At 45.0% G+C, this 24,032-nt stretch overlaps 1 protein-coding gene across 2 annotated transcripts in view; it reads left to right on the forward strand.

Annotated features, from left to right (window-relative positions):
• Positions 1–326: 326 nt before the first annotated feature.
• The window catches only part of GARS1 (glycyl-tRNA synthetase 1), a 28,006-nt gene continuing 4,300 nt past the window's right edge, over positions 327–24,032 (forward strand). The window contains exons 1-13 of one of the 2 annotated variants that reach the window (XM_075419850.1): positions 327–442; positions 3,834–3,935; positions 6,861–6,963; positions 8,074–8,215; positions 9,120–9,208; positions 10,645–10,721; positions 12,476–12,621; positions 13,683–13,832; positions 15,407–15,569; positions 16,466–16,630; positions 20,207–20,318; positions 20,857–20,998; positions 22,853–22,938. In XM_075419850.1, coding sequence (XP_075275965.1) covers positions 383–442; positions 3,834–3,935; positions 6,861–6,963; positions 8,074–8,215; positions 9,120–9,208; positions 10,645–10,721; positions 12,476–12,621; positions 13,683–13,832; positions 15,407–15,569; positions 16,466–16,630; positions 20,207–20,318; positions 20,857–20,998; positions 22,853–22,938 — 1,537 coding nt within the window. In that variant the 5' untranslated portion in view covers positions 327–382. Of the gene's footprint in view, positions 443–3,833; positions 3,936–6,860; positions 6,964–8,073; positions 8,216–9,119; positions 9,209–10,644; positions 10,722–12,475; positions 12,622–13,682; positions 13,833–15,406; positions 15,570–16,465; positions 16,631–20,206; positions 20,319–20,852; positions 20,999–22,852; positions 22,939–24,032 lie in introns of both variants that reach the window. The other variant, XM_075419849.1, reaches the window with a different exon arrangement.

The raw sequence follows: 24,032 nt of genomic DNA on the forward strand, positions 1-24,032 counted from the left end.
CCGCCCAGCCGCCAGGGGGCAGCAGCAGCCTCCCTAGCGCCCGCGCGCCGCGGGGGCGGTGCTGACGCTCAGCCCGCGCAGGCGCGCCGCGGGCGCTCTCTCCCCCCGTCTCGGCGGAGGAGCGGGCGCTCCCGCGCGCCCCCTAGCGGCCCGGCCCGCCCCCCCCGCCCCCCCCCCCGTGCCGAATCTGCGGCGGGGCGCGCGCGGAAAGTGCGGCGGCGGGAGCGCGGGGCGGCTTTACCCCGGCGCGGGGATTTCATCATGCGGGGCGGGGCGGGGCCGCGCGCCGCGCCTCTCCATGCCGCTGGTGCCCCGTAGCGCCCTGCCCGCCCTCCTGCGCCGCCTGCGCCGCCTCGCCCGCCCGCCGCCCGCCGCGACCCCCATGGACGGCCCCCAGGCCGAGGCGCTGCTCGCGCCGCTGCGGCAGGCGGTGCGGCACCAGGTAAGGCGGCCCCGCTGAGGGGAGCCCCGCTGAGGGGGGTCCGGGGAGGAGCCGCCTGAGGGGGGGGTGCGGCAGAGCCGCCCGCAGCCGGTGCCTCGGCTCTGCGGGGAGCTGTCCCCTCCCCACCCGGAGCCCGGCGTGGGGCGTGGGTTTGCCCCCTCCCCGCGCACCGAGCGCGGCGTTTTCCCCTCAGCCCCTCCCCTGCCGTGGGGTTCCCGCGGCTCCCTGGCCGGCGTCGGTTCCCCCCCCGGGTGCGGGGTCTGCGGGTGGGCCCTGCTCTGCCCCAGGCTGGCGGGGGTGGGTTTCCCGCAGAGGGCCCGCTCCCCGCCGCGGCCGTGGGTGTGAGAGCGAGCTGGGGACCCGGGTCTGTGCGTGGGCCCCGGGCCTCGCTTGCCCGTGACTTTGTCAGCCTTTCGGGGTGGCTCTGGCTCTTCACGTTTTCCGCATAAAACCAGCCCCGCTAAGCTTTCCCCATCCCGTAAGGTCACACGGCGACTTCCCTCTGGAGCTGAGTTTGTGAGGGGGTTTGGGAGGTGAACTGTGTTCTGTGGAGTTGCACGTCTGCCTGGTGCGGTAAGGGAGATGAATTTCTCCGCACATTTTCCGTTTCATCATTCTTATTTGCCTAGATAGGCAGCTGCCTCCTATTAGCTGGGTCCGCATGGCGTTCTCTTCCCACCTCCTTCGCAGGTGAAGCTGTCACCTTCCTCCTGACCTGAGAAGGATTTGCTTGTCTTTGTATTTCCTACGTGACTCTTGATCTCGGTTCCCCCGCTGTGTACGTTAATGGCAGCGGAGCCCGCTCGCAGCACATGGAAGCGTTCCCCTTCCTCCCTGCTTCAGCAGCCAGACCTGTGCGTGTGGGTTCCTCGCGTGCTGCCTTGAAGTGGCTGAATCCGTAGTCTTCTGCTTAGCTGCACACATAGCTACGTGTGTGTCCCGTGTATTTGTAGATTCGTGGATGTGTTTTCCCATTAAATGAGAGGATTTATGGCCCTCTAATTATACCAGCGCCAGCACTTCAATGAGTTTTTATTATGAATCATTGTACAGCATAATGCCTTGGCAGGAGAGCTGCTTGCAAATAAAATGATGATCTCTAGAACTAGCCAATTTATTTATTTAAAAATCCTGCATCTTGGATGCGGTTATTTTCCTTTAAAGCATCCATGCACCCCTTCTTTCTGACTGCCTCTGGGATTGAAACAGGAGTGTGGGGTGCCAAGGAAAGGCTGGTGGGGAGATCTGTATTGCTGGGACCATGGATAGTCGTGTCGTACAGCTGACAGTAGTAATTCACCGAGATGTTTGCACAAGAGGAAAGGGGGGGAGTAACGAAGACTGGGGTAGTTGATAGCTTACGATGCAGGGGACCCTGTCTGTCAGCTTGTGGAGAAGCGGTTTAATTAAACCTAAGGGACTCGTAACCTATGGAGAGGAACGTGAGCAGCGTATTCCCTGCAGCAGTGCCTGATGCAATAAGCTGTCGTGATCCAGGGGTGGATCCCTCTCTGGGCTATGGGACAAAGCTGCAGCAAAATTTGCCACATCGAGTGCTGCTGTGCACTCCTCCTCTGGGCTGGGCTCAAGATCGTAGCTTTAATTAGATTGAGTCCTGTCAGCAAACATAATTATTTGCTTCGGTTGTGGGTTTTATTTTTTTTTCCTCCCTGCATATGTCTGAGTACTCTTTCACTTATAGATCAGGACGAAGAGTTGCTGTATGCTGCTTCTAGATGCTCAGCATCGAGCAGGGTGACAGCTCTGTTGAGTCAGCAGTAGCTGCTTTGCTGCTGCCTTGATGTTTTTCCACTGCTGACCCCCCCTAGCTCAACAAAGGCAATTTGGACTTACTACTTTAAATGAAAAAAAAAAAAAAAAAAGGTCAGATCCCTCCCTCTGCCACGTTACCCGGGAATGGCAGTTGGAGTCCTTAGCCCTAGAGTGAAACTTTCACGTTTTGGTATAACTAGTTAACAGGAAGGAAACAGCAGATTTGTTCATGTAGCCGGCGGGGTTAGGAAGCCCGACAGGATTCTGATTTTTTTTTTTTGTTGTGTGTGTTTGTTTTAATGCAGTTTTTTGAGTCTTTCTCCTTTTGTTAATAAAATTAGCCTTTGAACCCCTTGGTCTCTGAAGCACTTTTAGCTTTTCTAATCTGATTACTGAATGGCAATCTGTGTATTCTCTTCTCTGTGGTTTCTTAGTTGCCTGTAATATTGTCAGAAAATCTCAGAATTTATGAAAAAGCTGATGTGGTACATATGTTGTAATCTCTTTGGATTGGGTTTTTTTTTTTCTTTTTGTTTAACGGCAAAGCGCAAGGTGCAAGAACAATGCTGAACTTTGAGCATCCCATTCTTAGAACATCCCACTTCGACATCTCTGTGCTTTTTCCTCCTGGGTCAGCTCCTTTGTCCTTCTCAGTAATTCAAGATAGATCTTGGTTTTGACTGAAGAAGAGTGGACTGAAAGGAAGGCTCTTAATTAATTTATCTCCACGAGCAAGCTGGGCATGACTGCTGAGGATCATGTTCAGAAAAGCACGTTGTTGGCTGTTCAGGGATTGAGCACTTCCCTGGGACGAAAGGGGAGAAACGTCCCCACAGAGCAGGGACACCTTTGTGGAACTGTAACAAGGCGGTGGTGGTTTGACTCTGGTCAAGACCTTGGTTTAAGCTCACTGCAAGGTTTTGCTGTCTGAAATATTTAGGCTGGGGGGTGGGGGTGGGATGAGTGTTAATGGTTTTGGTTGGTTGGTTGGTTTTGTAATATTTCTTTTTACTCTATTGTTTCCCAAAGTTACTGGACAAGTTTTAAAAACAAGAACAGTTTTTACAGATAATGCAATGCCTTCTTTGCTTAGACAATAGGCTGAAAATGTATGTCTTCTGTGAGACCTTTGTGTACTTGCTGGTCAGTTTTGAACAGATCTGACAGAAGAAAAGCCTAAAATGGTCATTAATTTTGAAGAAAAGGCAAAGGATAGTAGGAACAGAAGCTTTGTTACCTAGAAAGAGAGCACAAAGCCACTGTTAATAATCTAAGAATCCACATAGTTCATCCTCAAAGACAAAAAGCTAGGATTTGTGGCAGTCTGCTGTGAAGTGGTGCATACAGGAGTGTATTTGCACACTGAGATTTGATAACAGGTCTGGGATTTAACGGTGGTGGGAGGGTGTTGAATTTCTGTAATGATGTCTACTTCTTTTGACTCTCAAAGTGTTTCTCACTTCTACCAATTGAAGCAGCCTCCTGAGACCCGCGTGGAGAGTGGGGAGGCAGGACAAAACCCTCCTTTTGGATTGTCGGGGGGCTGAGAGGAGGAGAGTTCTTGTCTATGGCATTCAGAGAAAGAATCTATATCTTGTGTTTTGTCCCCTTCTTCTAGGGAGAACTGGTAAGGAAGCTGAAGGAAGAGAAAGCTCCCCAGGTGGATATAGACAAAGCTGTAGCAGAGCTCAAAGCTCGGAAGAGGGTCCTAGAAGCAAAGGTGAGTCTGGAAATCAAATTTGCGTTCCATGGTTTTGTCTGAAGAGCCTTGAAATCTGTACTTAATGTTTTTTTACATTATTGATTTGGGTGAACAGTCATAGCAGGGTGGACCGTTTGAATCACTTCTGAAATTGCGAGTTTCCGACTAGTGGCAATTTAGTTCTTTATCTGTTACGCTAATATCTGTTAGCATTAAATCACAGAGTGTGAACGAATGAATTCAGGTTGTTCATAGTCGAAGCTGAAATTCAGTATGTGTGTCGCTAATCTTTGTTTACTGTGTAGATCTTTTCTGTGCAGAATGAGAGGACACCCTGTTTTTTGTAGTAAATTTGATCTGCAGATTCTTTGTGCAGCATTTAAACTCCCAGGCTGGCATTGAACGTGTTTATTCAGAAATCATTCTCTTTGCTACAGTTTAAACAAAGTTTTTGAAGATGTTTCTGATAGCCTATGGTTTTCATCAGCCTCAGAGAGGGGTGTATATTGAAGTTGTACACCTTTTTTAAATGCAGTTGTGCTCTGAAAAGTCTTTATGTAAATGAAATGATGGAGCTTCAAGTTTGTTTTGTCTCTAGATCAATAAACTAGTAAAAGTACACTTCCTTATCCTGCAGGCTTCCCTCTCCTTCTCTCTACTGTCAGACTGAAACAACAACAAGAAACTCCTGAAGCATAAAAACAGTCAGGTGTGCAGATTCACCCAGGAAACTGCGGGGTTCTTTTTAGTTTGTATTGATCGTAGCTGTTAGGTGGTACTCTTAAAAATAAATGAATAAACACACCACTGCTTGCAGCTTATTGTGAGGATGCGAGTATACCTGAATTGAAACCATTTCACCCTATTTGTCGTACGGAGTTGTATGAGGCGAACAGTTAGTGCTCTCTGTCAGGTCTGGCGTTTTGGCTACCTGTTTGCATACAATTAACCCAAGTAAATAGATACCATTTTTACTTAGTATTCAGCATAGAACCGTGCTCTGAAGCCATTGCGTGAACCCTGGGTTGATAGGCAGGTTATCCTGGAGTAAATAGTTTCTAAATGGTTTCCCAATTCTGTTCCCCAGCCCTCGGAAGCTTGACGTAGAGAGGCGTAGCAAGGCAGGTTAGGAGTCTTGGTATCCCCACGAGCCCCACCTTTCTCTTGGAAGAGTGCCTGTGATGCAGAGGCGTGCTTGCCAGTTACACAATTTCTGTGGGCTGTATCCCTGGCAGTGCAAGAATGACCTTGCCAACGCAGCGTCTGCCCTTGTGAGTGCAGCACTCCAATGCAGTCTTTCTGTCTTGACAGCGTTTCCAGCAATGCATCGCGGTCGTGTGCAACTTTTGCGGAAGGCAGCAGTGCGAATGCTTGTTAGCTTTAGGAGCTGCTGGTGCAATCTTTGAATGCAGTGGCTCCTACTTAAAAGACAGCAGAGTGACTCTGAATTTGAAGCTTTGAACAGGGCAGAGCAGTCGGGTCTTTAAAATTCCTTGGCTTTATGTCCTCAAATCATTTCTTTGGTATCAATCAGTAGATGATTCTGCCTCTGTACAGGGTCTTTCTTCCCCTTGAAGTCTAACACAGGCACTTCTCTGCCTTCTATTTATGAATGTATTTATGTTTATGAATGTATGCATGCCGGATAGAAGACACTGTTTCTTTGACTTCTGCACCAGTCCTCTTTAACTGTTCTCTTTAGGTAGTAGACAAGAAGCTCTACAGAGTTCTGTACCTACTCTAGTTACTCCTGTGCTGCTGGCCGTTTCTCCCTGCCAGCTCAGAAATGGGCTGCGTCACTCTCCTCTTGTCCCTCTCTGAGCAAAAGCCGTCCTTTCTCTTAAGAAACTCTGGTCATTGTGAAATGCAATTCTATGTTTTTAGGCAGAGAGTGCCAAATGCATTCCCTTTCTGTGAATTTAAAGTACTATTCTGGTGCTTGTTCTCATGTGTGCTCTCTGTCTATCTTTGACGCTTTCTGTCTCTCATGCAAAGTTACTCCTTGGCTTATTCTAATTCATGGGAGCAGCAGAGGTACAGTGCTTTTAAAATTAGAGTACGTTTATTTGTCTTTATAGATGCTAAAAAAAGAGAAGTTTGAAATTATTGGTCATACAATACTTTTTGTTACCAAAAGGCTGCTCAAAATGATAGTGTTAGCCCCTTAGGAGGTTCTGAATTAAGTTGTTGCGCTTCTTGGCTTAACTCTGCTTTAATGACCAAAACGTCTTTATTGAAGAAAATTTTTCAAGACTGTTGACTTCGCTAATGAAATTGGTTGCGAAAATCATAGGTTTTCAGATGAAAGGGTGAGTTTTCTATGAAACGTTTTCACGTAATCTATCAGGGCATTTAGGCACTGTGTAACTAAATTTTCTGAATACACGGGGTCATACTTGTGAAAGCCTACATTTTGCAAGTAGATATTCTTTGTGCAAGTAGCCAAATACACACCTTTGGCAGAGCACGGTGATGATGGTGTTTGTAGTCTTCATGGTAGAAATTCTTTCATGTGAGGAACACTTTATTGAAAACTTCATATATACCGAGAGTTAGATGTTTTTCGTCTGAGCTAGTCACTTTAAGCTGTTTTTGTAGTCGGGAGAGGGAAATGGGTCAGAAGAATTGCTTTAGAGATAGCCATTTCTCTCCACTGATTGTGAAGATTGCTGAGGACAACTAGCTCAGACTTCGTTGTCTGAAAGTTAGGGCAGATGAGTCTGCCTGGAGCGTGTAAAAAGCTGCATTCAGACAATCACGTTTGTCATTGAGCGCTTGAATCTCAGTGTGACCATTGCTCTTTGGAAAATGAGTGTGTTGGCAGGATACCTTTGCTTCAAAATGGTCTTTACAGACTTTTGACTCATAGTGGTGGATGGAGAGGATTTCTTCTCCTGCCAGAAGCAGGAGCTATTAACTGTTTTCGGTTTGATTGAATTACAGGAGCTGGCCTTGCAGCCCAAAGATGACATCGTGGACAGAGTTAAAATGGAAGACACCCTCAAAAGGAGGTTTTTCTATGATCAAGCCTTTTCTATTTATGGAGGTACGGATTTGAAGAAATTTACATGTTAATCTCTTCAGGCTAGTGTTCTGGTCTTTCTAGCTGTGTGAAATGCTGTAGTCTTGTAATGTTATATTAATGCAACATAAAAGATTTTTTTTTAAAGCTTTCCCCCTTGAGTCTGTAAGCTTTTCAGAAGTTCCCCCTTCCCAAAGTCTTTGGGTGGAGTGGGGTCTCAAAGTTTGTCTTTTGTTTTCTGAATGTAAGTGAGCAGACTTTAGGATGCATATTGTGAGCAGTACGTTGTAGAAGATGGTTTCTTTGCAGAGGGGTAGGGTGTTTTGGCGTTTAAGGGAGTGATCAGCCTATTTCCTCGTAACCATTCATGTCTATCTGAGCTTTCTTTGGCCAGATAATGCACAAAATTACTGTGATCTTTAGAACCTGTTGCCTTAATGAACTTTGTCAATGATCTTTACTGAACAGGTGAACAGATGTGGCTGTTAAACCTCTTCAGATAGCTGATCTGAGGCAGCTTGAGGGGGGCAGGGGCAGCACAGTGCCTGTACGGTTACTGCTCTTTCACCTAAGATACTAAAATAAACACTCTGGGTTGTTTTATTGTTTTTTTCTTTTTTTTTTGTCTTGGTGCTTAAACTAGTGATTAGAAGATACGTTTTTTTTGCTGGCAGTAACATATTGCTTTGGCACGTGCATTATCACTTCTTCTGTGTTCAGATTCCTCCTTCAGACAGATTACTCCCACAAAGTGTAACCCATTAGTGGAGGGAGTGTGGCTTTTACAGTTATTGATTGCAAGTATTTATCAGTTTCAGCTTCTACTGCTACCTGATGCCCCAGCGCACGCTGCAACTGAACTGTACTGGTTGGTGTAGGGCAGTGTCTGTCTGGGTGCTTCGTGGAGTTTGCTTTCAGCCTTTATGCCACGGATCTTTATGTAAAAAGCTCTCTACAGTGAGCCACGTTCCATATTCTGTTTAGCGCAGAGAAGCTGGTGCTTCATGCTCAGAAAATGACCTCAGGCTTAAACCAACTGATGAAAACACTGAGAAGTGAGGACATTTCCTCCAAGCAATGCAGGTTCATACAGTCTCGCACTTAGCATGTTTTTTTACCTTTTTGTCTTTGCAGGTGTCAGTGGTCTGTATGACTTCGGGCCTGTCGGGTGTGCTTTGAAAAACAACATCATCCAGGCATGGAGACAGCACTTTATTCAGGAAGAGCAAATCCTGGAGATCGACTGTACCATGCTCACGCCAGAGCCTGTTCTGAAGTAAGTATGGGTCTTTTTTTCTACAGCGTGTCATTTCTGGTCATAGTTGGCTTTTTACAGTCTTCTGTAAAATTACCCACAGGGATCTTGAGACTGGGTCACCCAATTTCGTACCCCATTGCAGTGCAAAATAATTAGGTATCAGTGCACAGGTTAGTGTGAGAAGCTGTTGTTCCAGAAAACAGGGAGAGCAGTGGGACTTGTGTCAGAGTCTAATGTCCTAATGTTTCCTAGCAGTCCCATTCAGGAAGAAGTTGCTGTTATCCCTTTTTCTAAAAGATCAAGACGACAAGAAAAAGGATTAGGTGACTTGCCTGAGTCTGGGACGCCCCTGGGTCATAGTTTAGGACAGTGTCCAGGTCACTTGACCATCCTTCCCTTCTCTGTGGAGGGTTGGCAATATGCAATGTGTTAATTGAGCTCTGAGTGCAAATGATGCTTCTCTAGCCCTGGGGATTGAAGCCCTCTTTTTATCCACAGGCCAGGTAGGGGGATCGTCTTCCAGGGTGAGAGCGTAGTTCAGACTCTGGACCCTTTTACCTCCACGTATCTCTGCTAAGACTACCAGCAGGTTTGCTGATTATGTCAGGAGCTTCTGGACTGACAGCCTGAGCTGTGTCAACTGCTTTACTTTGTATGGGTCACGGGACAACGGGCAGAAGCCTTTATGGATCACTGGTATAAAACAGTGGAGTCTGGCCACCTGAACTCCTGGTTACTCCTCACAACTGCATCTCTGTCTTGCTTCGATCACGACGCGGTTCCTAAAGGCACTCGGTGTCATCTTCGTGACACGTTTTAAGATTTAGATGAATTGATACCTTCTCACAGATGGGATTTTCTGAGGGATGGTACTGCTTAGTGTGAATCTGTAATCTACAGTGATCTATATCATCTTTTCTAGGACTTCTGGCCACGTAGACAAGTTTGCTGACTTCATGGTGAAAGATGTCAAAAATGGGGAATGTTTCCGTGCTGATCATCTCTTAAAAGGTTTGGGTTTGTTCCAAGGCTAGATGGGCTTGGGGATTTCTTGCAGGGGTACAAACATGGGAAAAGACTATCTTGCTCAAGGAAGGCCCATTGGTGTAGCCGGTTTTTCATACTTGTGTTCGTAGTTCATTAATCATACCATACCAAAGATCCCTTAAGTTCTCAGTTTCACCCAAATGTTGTGTTGATGTCTTAAGAGGTACAGGATCTCTAGTAAAAATATAGTTGGGTCCCTTCCTATAAAATCCTGTGTCATCATGCCATAAAGATTACTGTGTTGTCTAAGCTGAGGACTCCCTATATAGCAAGGTTCCTGTTCTCTACCATGTTCTGTTCTTAGTTTTCTTGAGTTTCAGTTGCTTTTTGTTCGGAGCTGAGAAATGATTTAATGACTATGTAAGGGGACAGAGCCTGCTTTCCGTATGCAAAGGTCAATTACACAGCAGCTGCTGCCTTTCATATACCTTAGAGCTCAGCTGGCTTTTGGGAACGCTGAATAGACTTCAGGCATTTCTTAGGTTTGCAAAGTCCTCACGCTTCTTTCTGGTCATTGATTAAAATTTGTTTAAAAAGCAACAACCAAAAAAATCACATGAAGGAATCTTAGGAAGAAGAAAACTGTTTGAAAATGTTTTCACATGCAGCTCCATTGTGAAAGGATTGTTCCTCTTTAGGTTTAAGTGGGTTGTGCTCACTAGTTTTCTAGCCTGTTCCTCGGAAGTATGTTGAATGATCTATATTGGTATTAAAGCTGTTTTCTTAACATTGAGTTAGGATTTTTGTTTTATTAAATAAACCCCAAAGAAGCCCATCTAGCCTCTGCCCACTTTACACACTGAACAGGTTCATAAACAAGATCGTCCCTGTCTCTTCTGCAGCCCATCACTGGTGAGCAGCCACCTGCTGTTACTGCCACTGAAAAGTCAGATGGCTTGTTTTCAAATGAGAGTGGGAAGTCCTGGCATCGCTGTCTGCCTTTGTGTCTCTTGGAGGATGTTGGGCTTTAAGGTGGAATGCAGTCTAACTGCTGTACCAACTTAGAATGTGCCTCTCGGTGCATTTGGATAAAATTAGCCTTGCTGGCTCAGGATCAGATGTTGCCTTTAATTTCCAGCGTGTATAGAAAGAAAATAAGGAGAAAGGGACTACAAAGCTATTGCTTGGGTTTGGAGGAGTGAGTATGAGAAAGAAACCAGATAAGGATCTGTTATTTTCCCTGTGGCACACCAGTTCAGCGAACTGGTGCAGCTTCTCGGCTGTAGATCAGCATTGCCCTGACGACGTGAGTGGAATTACCCTGGCAGACACATAGCAAGACAGCTGGTGAACGTACACATACGCTCGTGCTGGAGGATCCTCCTGATTTGTCAAGCTTTCGATTGGGGTCAGCGATGGGGTTGCAGTATAAACTCACCATGTACTTTCCTTGCTCGCAGCTCACCTGCAGAAGCTTATGTCTGACAAGAAGTGCACAGCAGAGAAAAAGGCAGAAATGGAAAATGTTCTAACACAGGTAGGTGCCTGCACGGGGAGGTGGATGCTGCAGGGATGTGTGTGGAACCAAGGAAATGCGATGCACCAAGTCCAGAGGCAGTGTCCCTTCCGTGTCTCTAAAGATGCTCACAAGTCTTTAGTTCAGAGATACATGTAGGTTGCACATGCTTCTAAGTACAGAAAGCTTACTTGTTAACAAATACTGCAGAGTTGCTGTTTAATTGCCTCTCCCTCCTCCTGCTCTTTTGGAGAGCTATTGCTGTTAAATCAGTCTCTTGACTGTTGGATTGGTAGGGCAGAAGCTCTGTCCTTGGAGCCGGTCTGTGCCGCTTCACACCCTGGCAAAAAGCCTATTTCTTCTGAATTCCTCCCTTTACCTTTGTAAATCCTTCACTGTGGGATTATGATACAAAGGAACAGAGGTGGATGAGAAGTTTTGTCAGGGTTTTTCTGAATCACCTTAGCGCTGAATTGGTATGTTTTAAAGTTGTCTTGGCTTTGAAGCACTGGAGATCTGTTCCTCTGCCTCTAGCACCCCGCAGATTTTTCCTGTGTTTACCATGAGAATAGTTGGTGCTCCAGCTGACTTTCCTGAGCAGCTGCACAGACATTTGCCTTTTTTTTTTTTATTTGTTTTTCTTTGTTTTTAATGTTTGTTCTCATGACCTCTAGGATAAATGCTTCCAGAGCCATGAGTAGAATGAACGTTTCCTTCCAGAAAGAGCAACTTTTTTTTAATGTATTTCATCCCTAAGCAGCTGTCATTGGCTTTTCTGCACTGCAACACTGAACTCTTGACTGTCCTCTGGGGGAATCCCTCTATTAATAAACTCTTTTTAATCTTCTGTGTTCAGTTTTCTCGGCTATGTGAAGGATCATGGCAATTAATGCTAGAAGTAGCCAATGTGATTGTAAACTTGAGTGTTAAATCACTGCTCTATTGTTCAGTATAGGACCTTTATAATACCTAAGTTTAAATGACATATTTAAAAGTACATATGCAAAAGGCTAGTATGCAAATGCACAAAACAGTGCTAGAAATTGCTGCTTCTGTGCAGTTAGGTTGCAGTTAGATCTGTGGCTCTACTACTGCTTAATTCTCATCCTCCAGCGAAAGGGGAAGGTTGAGGCCTGGAAGGGGCTGACATTATCCCACTTGTGAAAGCATCCAGTTACTACCGAATTGTTTTCAGAGCAAATGGAAAACCTTTCACCAAGAAGCCCTGTGTTGCAGATTTGCTCTGTTTAACTAAAACGCAGAACAGCTTTAAAAGAGAGCATCTAATGCATAGCTTGATTATTGTGTTTTCATGCAGCAGAAAAGAGAAATGAATGTAGACAAAGCCCTGCAGAAATTTTAGCTGTCTTCTCTCTCATTGCTGCATTTTTTTTTCATTCCCCAACACACTGCTCCGCATGTGCTAGCTGAAACTGTTCAAAAGAAGCTACTGGTGGGTGGTGATGCAGTCCCAATGACTTTTCTTCTGCTTTACGCCCACTCTTATGCTCAGTGCTTGCATTTCTATCTAGGCTTCAGACTTTCTGTGGTATGACTGAGTCGTGGACGTATGTTACTAAAAGAGTTTTCAGATGTGCAGTGTTTTCTATCATCGATTCAAGCTTTAGCTTGCTTGAAAATTTAGGTTAAAAGGGAATATTTTGAGCAGGTGATGCAGAGCTGTGGATCATGCTCAATAAAAGATGAAAAGGACATAATTAATTCCTGTTACCTTGTCTAGTAATTAAAGTGATTCTCCTGTGTTTTGATATTAGTTGGACAATTATGGCCAGCAAGAACTTGCAGACCTCTTTGTGAACTACAACGTAAAATCACCTATCACTGGAAACGACCTGTCCCCTCCTGTTTCTTTCAATCTGATGTTCAGGACCTCCATTGGGCCTGGAGGAAACATGCCTGGGTAGGTGCTAATTTCATTCTGCTCGCACTCTTCCATCTTTATAGGTCACTTGGAACAAAAATGAAGTCTCAATATGGTTGAAATGTGCAATCTCTTCTTGAGATGCCTTCCCCTGCCTTTCAGTCCCAGTCTTCTCTGGCAGGTCAGCATTCCTTGTGCTCTTGGTGAAGGGTAGGAGAAACAAGGTGGTGTTGCAGAATCACGAAAATACTGGAAACAGCAGACTATGTGGATCACAGAAATGCCCTTACAGGTTGGAGTTGTTTTTGTAAAACCAGTTAATGTTCGGTCCCCAGTTGTCCGTGACTTCATGGCAATAGAGAACCTGCTTCGGTGTACCTGTGTCAGGATGATGTTACTTAGCAGGCTGATCCAGTGATAGCATCATTTACTAGGCACTTGTAGTTAGCATGTGAGAATGTAGAGGCTGTTGTCTTGAGCTGGGGTCTCCGTAACTAAAACTGACCCCCTGCTTCTGAAAAGTGTAGAATATGATACTTGCATATGCTCTGGGGTGGGAGCGGAGATGCGTCATACGTGTTCTCCAGTGCAGTATGTGAAATAGTCTGTGTAGGTGGTATTCTCTGAGGAAGTCTCAAATCACTGCAGGGGCCTTACGCTAAAGCTGCTTCACAGTTCGTGTATCAGCAGAGCTGCAGTCACGGTTTGCCTGCAAAATCGCATTTGTAAGTAGCTTGCTGCAGCTCAGGCCCACATTGGAAAAGCAAAGAGGGTACATTCCCTCTGACCTTTGAGGTGTAACTGGCCACTGTATTTCATTCAAACATCTCTTTTCTGTTCAATGCTTGCATCTCAAAAGCAGCCAAGTCATCCAGCTTACTTCTGGGAGTAACTGCGGAGTGCTGTGTGTGGGCTGCAGCTGATGTTTTTTTGTTTTTTCTTCCCCTCAGTCTATTGCTGCATTGTTTTGTGTCTGAAGTTAAAAGGCTCAAGAGAGAAAGCACCACCTTGAAGTTCTGTAGTAACCCTGTTTTTCTTTTCTCACTGCTTTCCCCACCGTTTTATCTTTCTGAATTTTCCTCTCCCCTGTCTCTTTTTAGCTATCTGAGGCCAGAAACTGCACAGGGAATATTTCTCAACTTCAAACGTCTTCTGGAGTTTAACCAAGGCAAACTGCCTTTTGCTGCTGCCCAGATTGGAAATTCCTTCAGAAATGAAATCTCACCTCGCTCCGGCCTTATCAGAGTGAGGTACTACAAATTTCCTCTTTCAGCAAGAGGGTACCTGGGAGCAGGTAGCACCTCCCTTTTATTCCAGTGTTTGTACATCATTGTTTCATGTTCGTGCTTTCTTCCAGAGGATTCCTGGTAACGTGCCTTGCAAGTCTCAGGGTTCACGGCCAAAGAACTCGTTTAGTTAAGGTTTTAACTACAGAATTCTATCTGAACCAGGCTGATGAGAAGTAGGATCTCTGAAATAGCTGTTGTATTAGAAACACCTAGATTAAACGCAGCTTTACCAACAAAGTTTGGCTTACATCATAGTCTAAGTGAATCATCTTAAAGGTAGCTGTATTTTCTACAGGACATACAGCTTTCCTTGTTTAAATATGTTCATGCGGTTTACTCTAAAACTGACATCATAACGTGACTGACCTTGGAGCAGTATTTCCTTGTCTCAGTTCTGCAGAGTCTGCAGTTCTCCAGCTTACTACAGAGAGGAAGTTTGGAGGTAACCTGACTCAGGACGTGTTTATATCCCAAGACCAATCCAGCAGGAAAGCTCATGGTTATTGAGAATTACTTTCAAAGCTTTCTGTCTCAGGAGAAAAGTGATTATTGTATTTCATTAACGATATCTGTATTTTAACTGAACTATCCCAACAGAAGTCTTTTCCATCCAATTTGGAGCAAGAGCTCCGATGCACAGTCAGTGTGGTTCTGTCGTACACACCGGCAGTATGTTTTGTAAACTTGGTAATTGGTTAATACGGTGCCATAAATGTCACTGAGAGGCAGTGGCATCGTTAGCACTGAGGGAACGCTTTGGAATTTTCTCAGTCCTCCTGTTCTCTCTTGCACATCTGGAAATGAGAAATTTTCACATTGAAATGCATTTTCAGTCAAATATAAATTATACGCTTGTTACACATTTATGGGAGACTGTGTTATTATGCTATCACAGCAAATTACATCCTGATGCTGTGATTTAATGTTAATGATTACCTAGAGCTTTTCTAAAGGTTCTTGATAACAAGCTAATTCAATGTAAAGTGATTTCAAGCAAGAAGGCTAAGAATCAATGCATAACTATAGATGTAGTAAAGACAAGTTCTTGAAACAGAATGTGCACCGTTGCTGAATGTAGCTGTATAATTCAAGAAATTATCACCTCACCTGGCTATTTTGGGCACCTCTGATACGAGTTAAGGCTATTGAATTAATTAGTGGATTACTCTTCATTGACCCTGTAGGAAAGGGATGCTTCTGACATGGACATTAGAGCAGTGTGGAAAAACTCCAGAAAACTTCTGGAAGTATTTCCAAAGGTGGCATTCTCTGCTCTTAATCACACGGGTGGTAACCATAGCCTGGATATCTCTAGATGAATTTGTAGAAAGTTTTATTAGGAATTTGAAGATGAAAATAAATCCAGTGTCAGATCTGGTTTATGTTCCAGTCTGTACATTGTCTTGGCCTTGGGTTTGCATATGTTTTTAAACTACTGACTTGCTTGTGGGGGGCTAAAGCGTAATCATTGATTAGAGGGGCTGTGGCTAACACATAAAATATTTAATACACATGATTGTTTGTGTTTCTGTTAGGGAATTCACCATGGCAGAAATTGAGCACTTTGTGGACCCCAGTGATAAAAATCACCCCAAGTTTCAGAATGTGGCAGATCTCAACATCCGCCTATACTCTTCCAAGGCCCAGGTCAGCGGGCAGTCCGCCCACATAATGCGGCTGGGAGATGCTGTCCAACAGGTAACGTTCCTCTTGCAAGCACAAGGAGCTTGCTCTTTTGGATATTGCTCTCGAGGCTGAATTACCAGCTGTTGGGTTGGTACCAGCTGGGTTTTGCTCGCAGATTTAAGAGGCAGTCCTCCTAAGTGAATCAGTGCGACTGGGATCCAAGCTTGGCCTTTGTTGTCAGCAATGACAGTCTGCAGGTGGTGCTGTGATAGGGGTTAGAGGTTGAGCTTCACACTTAACTGATGGGAGAGGAACAGTGAGGAATACTAATATCTGCCAAAATCTCAGCAGTGACTGCGAATCTAATACTCAGCTGCTGGCCCCTATCAGTATACGACTTGCATGTTGGGATTTCACTACCTGCTTCTCCATATGTGCAAATGATGAATGAGTGGGCTTATTAAAAAATACCCCAACAACCTGCCAATAAAAAAAACCAAACCACCACCCCCCAAACCCAAACAAAAACAACCAACCCCCACCTGCCAAACCAATAACCAAAACCCCAACACCACCTTATTGTATTGCAGCTGAACTGTAGGGTACAGCTGTTGTGGGGTCCTGAGCTGTAACTGAAATTCCCATGCACTGTTTTAATACCAGTGACTGCACTGTTGGATACAGCAGGGTATTTTCAGGTAGGTGATCTTCAGGTACAGTTAATGATGAGTCCTAGAGTAATAACAACTTGTTTTTTCAGAGGGAGATACTGTCAGTGGCACTTGGTGAATTTGAAAAGATGGAATAGTTTCAGGGGAGACATAGTACTTCATCACAGGCAGCTGCAAGAAGTTCTGTCTGTAATGCGTCAGGTTCTCTGCAGAAGTACAACAAACCATGACTTTGCTTCCTTAGGAATTAATGTCTATGTGTTTGTTTTTTTTTCTTCCTGCTTTTTCCCTTTCCAGGGTGTGATCAATAACTCCGTTCTTGGTTACTTCATTGGCAGAATCTACCTCTTCCTTACAAAGGTCGGTGTATCCCCAGAGAAGCTGCGGTTCCGACAGCATATGGAGAATGAGATGGCTCATTATGCCTGTGACTGCTGGGATGCAGAGTCCAAAACATCGTATGTAAGTTGGAAAGCGAAACGGCAAGCGGCACTCCCTGTCAGATCTGTTGGTAGTGTGGGAAGGGGCTCTGTTTTATTTCTTGGTTTTTAAAACAAAGCCTGCCAGTCTAATGTTTCTGTCCAGCCCCACACTGGTATGAACACACTGTAGTGGAGATCTTGTGAATCCAGGGCGAAGGGGCCAGGTCGGCTCCCTGCAGTGGGCTTGCACAAAGTTTGTGAACTCCTCATGCTTGTTTGTGGGTCCATGCTTCAGACTCCTGTGGACTTCGCGCTGATCAAATTTCATCTGGAATTAAAGGAAACTAAAGACTATAACTCCTGTAGCACCAGTGGGGAAGGATTTGTTTTGCTGGAGGTATTATTCCATGGCAAATTCCTTCCTGCTGCAATGCTTGCTCTTCCTTTCCCACTCCCAAGCTGTGAGAAATGAGAGTTCGCTCCTGCCAGTTCAGATAGCTGGTGCTGGGAGTAAAATTTCCCAAGGAGTTTTTGTCTTACTGCTGAGTCACTAAGAGCTTTTCAGTTCAGGCCTTGTTGGGTGCTTTGTTTTTTTCTTATATGGTTGGCTGGATTTTGAAAAACGTCTTTGTTTTTCCTTGCAGGTAAACCAGCAGTAGGTGGTTAGGGGCAAAGCTCTTAGACTCATTTTAAATTCTTTTGGAGAGCTTTCAGCCTCTTCAGTAAGTCTCAGCCAAGTATACCAGTTGGAATGATAGTTTCAAAAGAAATATATTAGAAGGCATAGTGACCTCACTGTACTGATTATGAAGTCGTTACCCTCTTTAAGGGTACAGACTTTACTTTTTAGGTCAAATGTGAGTTTGAAAGAAAAAATAGAAAAAGTTATTTTGCTATTTTTCCCTCGTGAGTAGTGAAGCACATGTTCTTCTGCCTGGTTAGCCTTTCCAAGGAGTCCAGGGTACATGCAGATTCCTGAAAATATCTAGAGAACTCCGTGTGGTCGACTTTCAATAAAGCGTCGAAAGATTGAAGGGATTTTGCTGAGGTCTGTGGGGTTAGCCTGTGACATTGCAGTGACCCTTCTATGTGTAGTCCCCATCCACGATCTTGACCAGGCTGATACCGTGCTCAGCCCAAAGGTGTCCACACAGGGAACAGGTCAAGGCTTCAGATGGCTCAGACAGCCTGATTTATGGGCAGGAAGAATCTCTTACAACCTAGGGGTGTGTGGAGTGTTTTTTGTTTATGGGTTTTTTTTCTTTCTTTGAAGGCACTGAAACAGGCTTATCAGTAGTGATGTTTCATTACACATAGTTAGAGGAATAGGATAGGAACCTGGTGAAGTTCAGCAAGGGCAAGTGCAGGGTCCTGCACCTGGGGAGGAATAACCCTGTGCACCTGTACAGGCTGGGGCTGTCCTGCTGGAAAGCAGCTCTGTGGAGAGGGACCTGGGTGTCCTGGTGGACAGCAAGTTGACCATGAGCCAGCAGTGTGCCCTGGTTGCCAAGAAGGCCGATGGTCTCCTGGGGTGCATTAAGAAGAGTGTGGCCAGCAGGTCGAGGGAGGTTCTCCTCCCCCTGTACTCTGCCCTGGTGAGGCCCCATCTGGAGTACTGTGTCCAGTGCTGAGCTCCTCAGTTCAAGAAACACGAGAAACTACTGGAGAGAGTCCAGTGGATGATGAGGGGACCGGAGCATCTCTCCTGTGAGGAGAGGCTGAGGGAGCTGGGCTTGTTCAGCCTGAAGAAGAGAAGGCTGAGAGGGGACCTTAGAAATGCTTATAAATGTCTTAAGGGTGGGTGTCAGGAGGATGGGGCCAGACTCTTTTCAGTGGTGCCCAGCGACAGGACAAGGGGCAACGGGCACAAACTGAAGCAGAGGCAGTTCCATCTGAACATGAGGAAGAACTTCTTCACTCTGAGGGTGACAGAGCACTGGAGCAGACTGCCCAGGGAGGTTGTGGAGTCTCCTTCTCTGGAGATACTCAAAACCCGCCTGGACAAGGTCCTGTGCAGCCTGCTGTAGGTGACCCTGCTTCGGCAGGGGGGTTGGACTAGATGACCCACAGAGGTCCCTTCCAACCCCTACAATTCTGTGATTCTGTGTGAATAGCAGCCAGTAAAATTCCACTAAACTTAAGAGAAGAAAAAAAAATTCCTGCAGCTTGGTTGAGTGAGTTGTCCTCATAGAGGAAAGCCCTGTAGAAATGACTGAAGGAATGGCTTCCTCTCCATATGGGTAGCTGAATTCTATATGTTCATTGCTTCTCTTCCCAGACAGCCCAAAACAGGCTGAATGTGTGTGGGTCACACCCTGTAGATGAGATTAATAAACTTTACAAGCCTTGTCATGGATCAGTGCAGCACTTGCAGAGCAGTGTTGTCCAACAGCCTAACCCAGAGGTAAAGACAGCAATCCCAGGTGTGTGACAAAACCATCTTTTGAGCCAGACTCACACTTTGGTTTGTCACTTAACTCTGACCAAGAATGTTTATACCAAGACTCAGTAGTAAGAAGTTAACTGCTCTGAATGGCTTAAAATCTGTTCTACTAAGTTATTACATTAACCTATCTTTTGTGTTTTCTGAGAAGTAGCTGTAGTCCCCTAATGGTTTGATTTGTGTAAAAAAAATTCCGCAGGATGTTCTGGAACACCATGATTTTTCAAGCACAGGAATTGCTTTTATTCACAGAATCACAGAACAGTAGGGGTTGGAAGGGACCTCTGTGGATCATCTGGTCCAACCCCCCTGCCGAAGCGGGGCCACCTAGAGCAGGCTGCACAGGACCTTGTCCATGCGGGTCTTGAATATCTCCAGAGAAGGAGAATCCGCAGCCTCCCTGGGCAGTCTGCTCCAGTGCTCTGTCACCCTCAGAGTGAAGTTCTTCCTCAAGGTATTCGCATACCTTTCCTGACACCCAGCTGTATCAATGCAGTCTGGAAAACCACACAGCATCTGGCTGCCTGTATGTCCATGCTGATGCGACAGAGGGAATGGAAAGCAGCTGATGTGCCTTTTCTTATATGGGATTGTCTTTTAGAAAATCCAGATGGTGGTTGTATTTGTTTTAAGTGTTAGAAGGTTTCATCAGTTCCGTGTGCATGAACGGTGTTTTGAGATTCCTCTTTGCCATACATGCTGAAGTGTTGAAAGAAGAGCTGCCCGTGTGTGTGATCTGTGTCTTGCTAGCTCGTAAGCCGGGCTTTTGGCCATTCTAATGTGACTGGTTGCCTGCTCTCTGCTCTGTATTTGGGGAGCTGTAAAGCCACAAAGGCATGATGCCTCGTGTGCGTGTAGCATGTGAGTGATAGGACTGCGTGCTCTGGTCCCAGCCCCAAGCTGTTGGCACAGTGCTGTGTTCTGCCAAGCCATGTGGAAAACTGGGCCCTCAGCACAGGCACTGGTGAGATAACTGATCGTTTCCTCTGGAAATAAATGGAATCATTCAAATGAAGGAGCAACTGGTGAGTGAGGGCTGCTTGTTGTAACAGAGCTAATTATGTAGAAAAAAGCAGTCATGTGAGCAGGGAGAGCTTAGGGTGGATAAACATATTTGATGGTTAAGTGGACAAAAAAGTGAGTTGGTGAAAGCTTCCTCTTCTGTTTTTTCAGGGCTGGATTGAGATTGTTGGTTGTGCTGATCGTTCCTGCTATGACCTCTCCTGCCATGCCCGCGCCACCAAAGTTCCTCTTGTAGCTGAGAAGCCTCTCAAAGAACCTATATCCTTTCAGAATAAACCAGATTCTCTTGAAGTGAAAAGTGATTTGACAGTGAGATGTCTTGGATAGCTGTGCAGCTCTGATGTAAGTTACATCTGTAAATTTAACAGGGAAACCTAGACCTACAGACCAGCATGACTTTGGGAAGTAACCTGCAAAGAACTGAGTGTGTGGATGACTTTACTCTGGGGGGCAAAGGCGATTCACTATTGTGCTTGGTTTTTTCTAGCTTAATGCTAGACACTGTTCTGACTGTGAAGCATGGTTTAAATGCCAATGTGGGGTTACTATCCCAGGTTACTCCACGACATTCCAAGGTTCTGCTGCTAGCAGTACTTGTAAAAAAAATTTGTGTTCTTTCAAAATTTGTGACCTTCTGCCCTTCAGTACTTTTTATTGTTCCTTTCCTCTCTTGGGGGGAAGTTCCTTAACATAGTAGTAGATGAGATTTCTTTGTGTTGTGTATCAGTTAGCTTTGACGTAACAAAAGACGCAGGCCCTGCTTTCTGTCATCTCAAACTCCTTAACTGCCTTGTACAGGACAGTCAGCGTTGTTCAGTTTGAGGCAAATAAGGGAGCCATTGGCAAAGCTTATAAGAAGGACGCAAAGGTTGTGATGGAATACCTTTCTGTGTGTGATGAGTGTTACATCACTGAGATGGAGCAGGTGCTCAATGAGAAAGGGTGAGCTGGCTGCGTGTGCGTGGTACCCTGCTCTGACACCTCTGATGAGGGTTCCCAAAATGCTGCTGGGTTCATTCGAGCCACCTGAAACCAGCTTCCTCCTGAGAGCAGGCTGAGTGGATCACCTCAAATGTCTTAGTGCTGCCCCTTCCACCAAGTCATTGCTGGTCATCCATCAACGTATCTCTTGATGTATGCACAGAAATGTGTAACCATGGTACTCAGATACTTGTTTATCTGCGTGGGAATGAGCTTCTGGCTTTGGTAGGATCATCCCATAAGAGAAGACACCTCAGCGAAATGGGAAGTGTTTACCAGCTTCCCTGCTCTGGTTTGACAGTTAACCAGGGCTGGCTGATGGTTTTGACTTAATTTTAAAATGGATCACATAATTCTGTGAGTGATGGAACAAAATAGTTATTTATAAATGAGAACCAAAACTTGCAGGAGTATCCTCCAGTATTTAGTGATATACTCAGGGTCCTGTTAACAGCCGTTGACTTATTGGGGCAGCAATTTGTATGTTTTTCCTCGACCTGTCTGCCTAGCAATGCAGGAATTGAGAATGTATGAGATCTCCACAGTCGTCAAATTTGGCTGAAGCAGAGCCACAGCTGTATATGTTACGAGAAGGCTAACAGTGCAAAAATAAAAAAACCCACTTCATTTCCTGCTTGGAATGGTATAAGGTGTAGGCTCAATGAATACATTCTAGAGTGGTAACATTTACAGCTTTTTTTTATTTCCCCCACTGAAATGAGATTTATTTTTTTTACATTTCTATGAGTGTGAAAGTGTAGAAAAAACAGTAGCATTCAAAATGGGGAGAAAAACTATCACAGGATATGGTGATGTGTACACACATCAAAACCAGAAGAAAGTGAACTTAATTCATCCCAAATTCCACAGAAGTGATTCAGTAGATGAATTTTAATCAGTACCCAGGGTTTGAACTGATAATGGACTGCAAGTCATGACTGTGTTTAAATTCAGCATTCAGTTGTAGCTGCGTTCAGAGTAAAGCCTTTGTAAACTTCAGCCCATTTGATACCAGGTCCGAGTGCAGCTGATTAGCACATGCTTTGCTTAGTCATGTTTTTGTGTTACGCCAGTCTGAATGCTTCAGCCAGGAGGGTACCGTTGCTGAGTGCAGGTTGACAGTGTCAGTATGTTAGACCTGCCTTTCGTACAGCCATGTTTTTATAAATCTATGATGTGAAACACTCGGGTTTACAAGAATTTTCTGTTAGGATGAGTAATAATAAAGACATGTGCTTCCTGCAAGTGGGATAGGTCAGTACAGCCTAAATTCTCCTCAGCAAGGAGTGTGTGCTAGTTGTGAGCTGGCAAGGAGCGAGAGAAAGCCATTAGAAGACCATAGTATCAAAAGCTTTAGAAGTAAGCAATAAAATAACTGTGCCGTGTCCTCCCCTTTGTCCGGTGTCTGTGAAAGTGCAGGGTACCTTCTGACACAACTCGGTTTTCATGAGGTGTCCGTGCATTTGGCAGGTGGTGCAGTCTGCAGCAAGCGCCCGTTTTGTGTGCCTCCCTTTTTTTCTTTTGGTGTATATGCTTCGTCCTGAGATTCTTCCATTTCCTAAGTCAGTTTGCTTCAGGCTGTTAACCACAACTAGGTTCACTGTGATTATGAAAATGGTTTCTTTTAATGTACATGTAGTAATTTTATTATTAACGTAAATTTCTTTTAATGGGTATGCCACGTTTCTTTGATCTCTGGGGTTTGCCCTGGCTTCTGTCGTCCCGCTCTTAAAGTCAACCAACCGACACAACTAAGGAAATAGAACTTGTATATTTATTGCAGTGGCTTTTAAGTGACTTATTTTTCGTTTGCAGGGAATTCACTGTTGAAACTGAAGGGAAAACTTTTAAATTAACAGAGGACATGGTTACTGTGAAGAGATTTCAGAAAACATTACATGGTAAATCTTTATCTTTGTTATTTGGTCATCAAAAATAAGAGGCAGATCAGGATACACTCTGAATGTGAACTTTACCAGTTGCGTTCTCCTGTTAGTGTTGTATCATGGCATAGGAAAAATGCCAAATCTTATTTTCTTGAAATTTGACAATTTACAAGAATTGGAAGGCTTTCACACAGCAGTGGGATTTTTCAAAAGCAGCTGATGCCTGTAATTGTTGTTTCTTCTCCAGTTGCTCTTTGGGCTTTTTCTGACAAGCTGCACTGTCTGAGCAGGGCAGCTGTCCACTGAGGAGCTTCCGTGCACGGAGGGGAGGAGGAGGAAGAAGCCTCTTTAACAGATGTGTGGCAAGGATTGGAGAGAATGATGAGTCTACAGTAACATAGCACATCACATCTGAGAATTTTTGCAAACACTAACTAGTTGATCCTTGTTTTTTCTCATTTTTGTGATACATTGCGGGGGGATGGAGAATAGGGAGGGCGGCAGCATGGAAGCAGGCAGCTGAACGACTCAAAAATACAGAGGGAGCCTTTGCTGGAATTGGAGTTTGATCTGAAGCTCTGCGCTTCTCTGCTCAGACCGGTGGATACTGAGGCTGTGTCTGTACTTTGAATCGAGGTGGGCGGGGATTGAGCATTACCCTGCCATCATCCAGGCTGTTTAATTGTTAGTGTATTCCCTGGAAGAGTTTTGGTCTGTGCCAAACAGCACTCTCCCAGACAATGCCTGTTCATAGTTTGTGGCTTGGTGTGGAGCAGGCAGTGTTTCCAGCAAGCAGTTTGGATGAGGCTTCGCTGTTGTGAAGTGGAAGAGGGTTTATTTGCGTGGGTGCAAGTTGTGCTGTGCTGTTTGCTCTCAGAGCCAGAGGAGGGGCCCTGATTCCTTATTTACAGCCTGTATCCATTCTGTACATTGACTGAGTCCAATTCTCTACTTCAGGTATTTGTATTTGCCAGAAATGTTTAACCTTTTATTTCCATGTGCTCAGCTACATGTAGTGAACATTTTTGGGCAGAAAGGCAGCTTCAGTAAACACATCTCTTTTTGTGTATAAATTCTTTTTTAATGATGACGTGAGTTCTTTTGTGTTC

The sequence above is a fragment of the Opisthocomus hoazin genome, chromosome 4, assembly GCF_030867145.1.
Source record: "Opisthocomus hoazin isolate bOpiHoa1 chromosome 4, bOpiHoa1.hap1, whole genome shotgun sequence".
Taxonomy (NCBI): Eukaryota; Metazoa; Chordata; class Aves; order Opisthocomiformes; family Opisthocomidae; genus Opisthocomus; species Opisthocomus hoazin.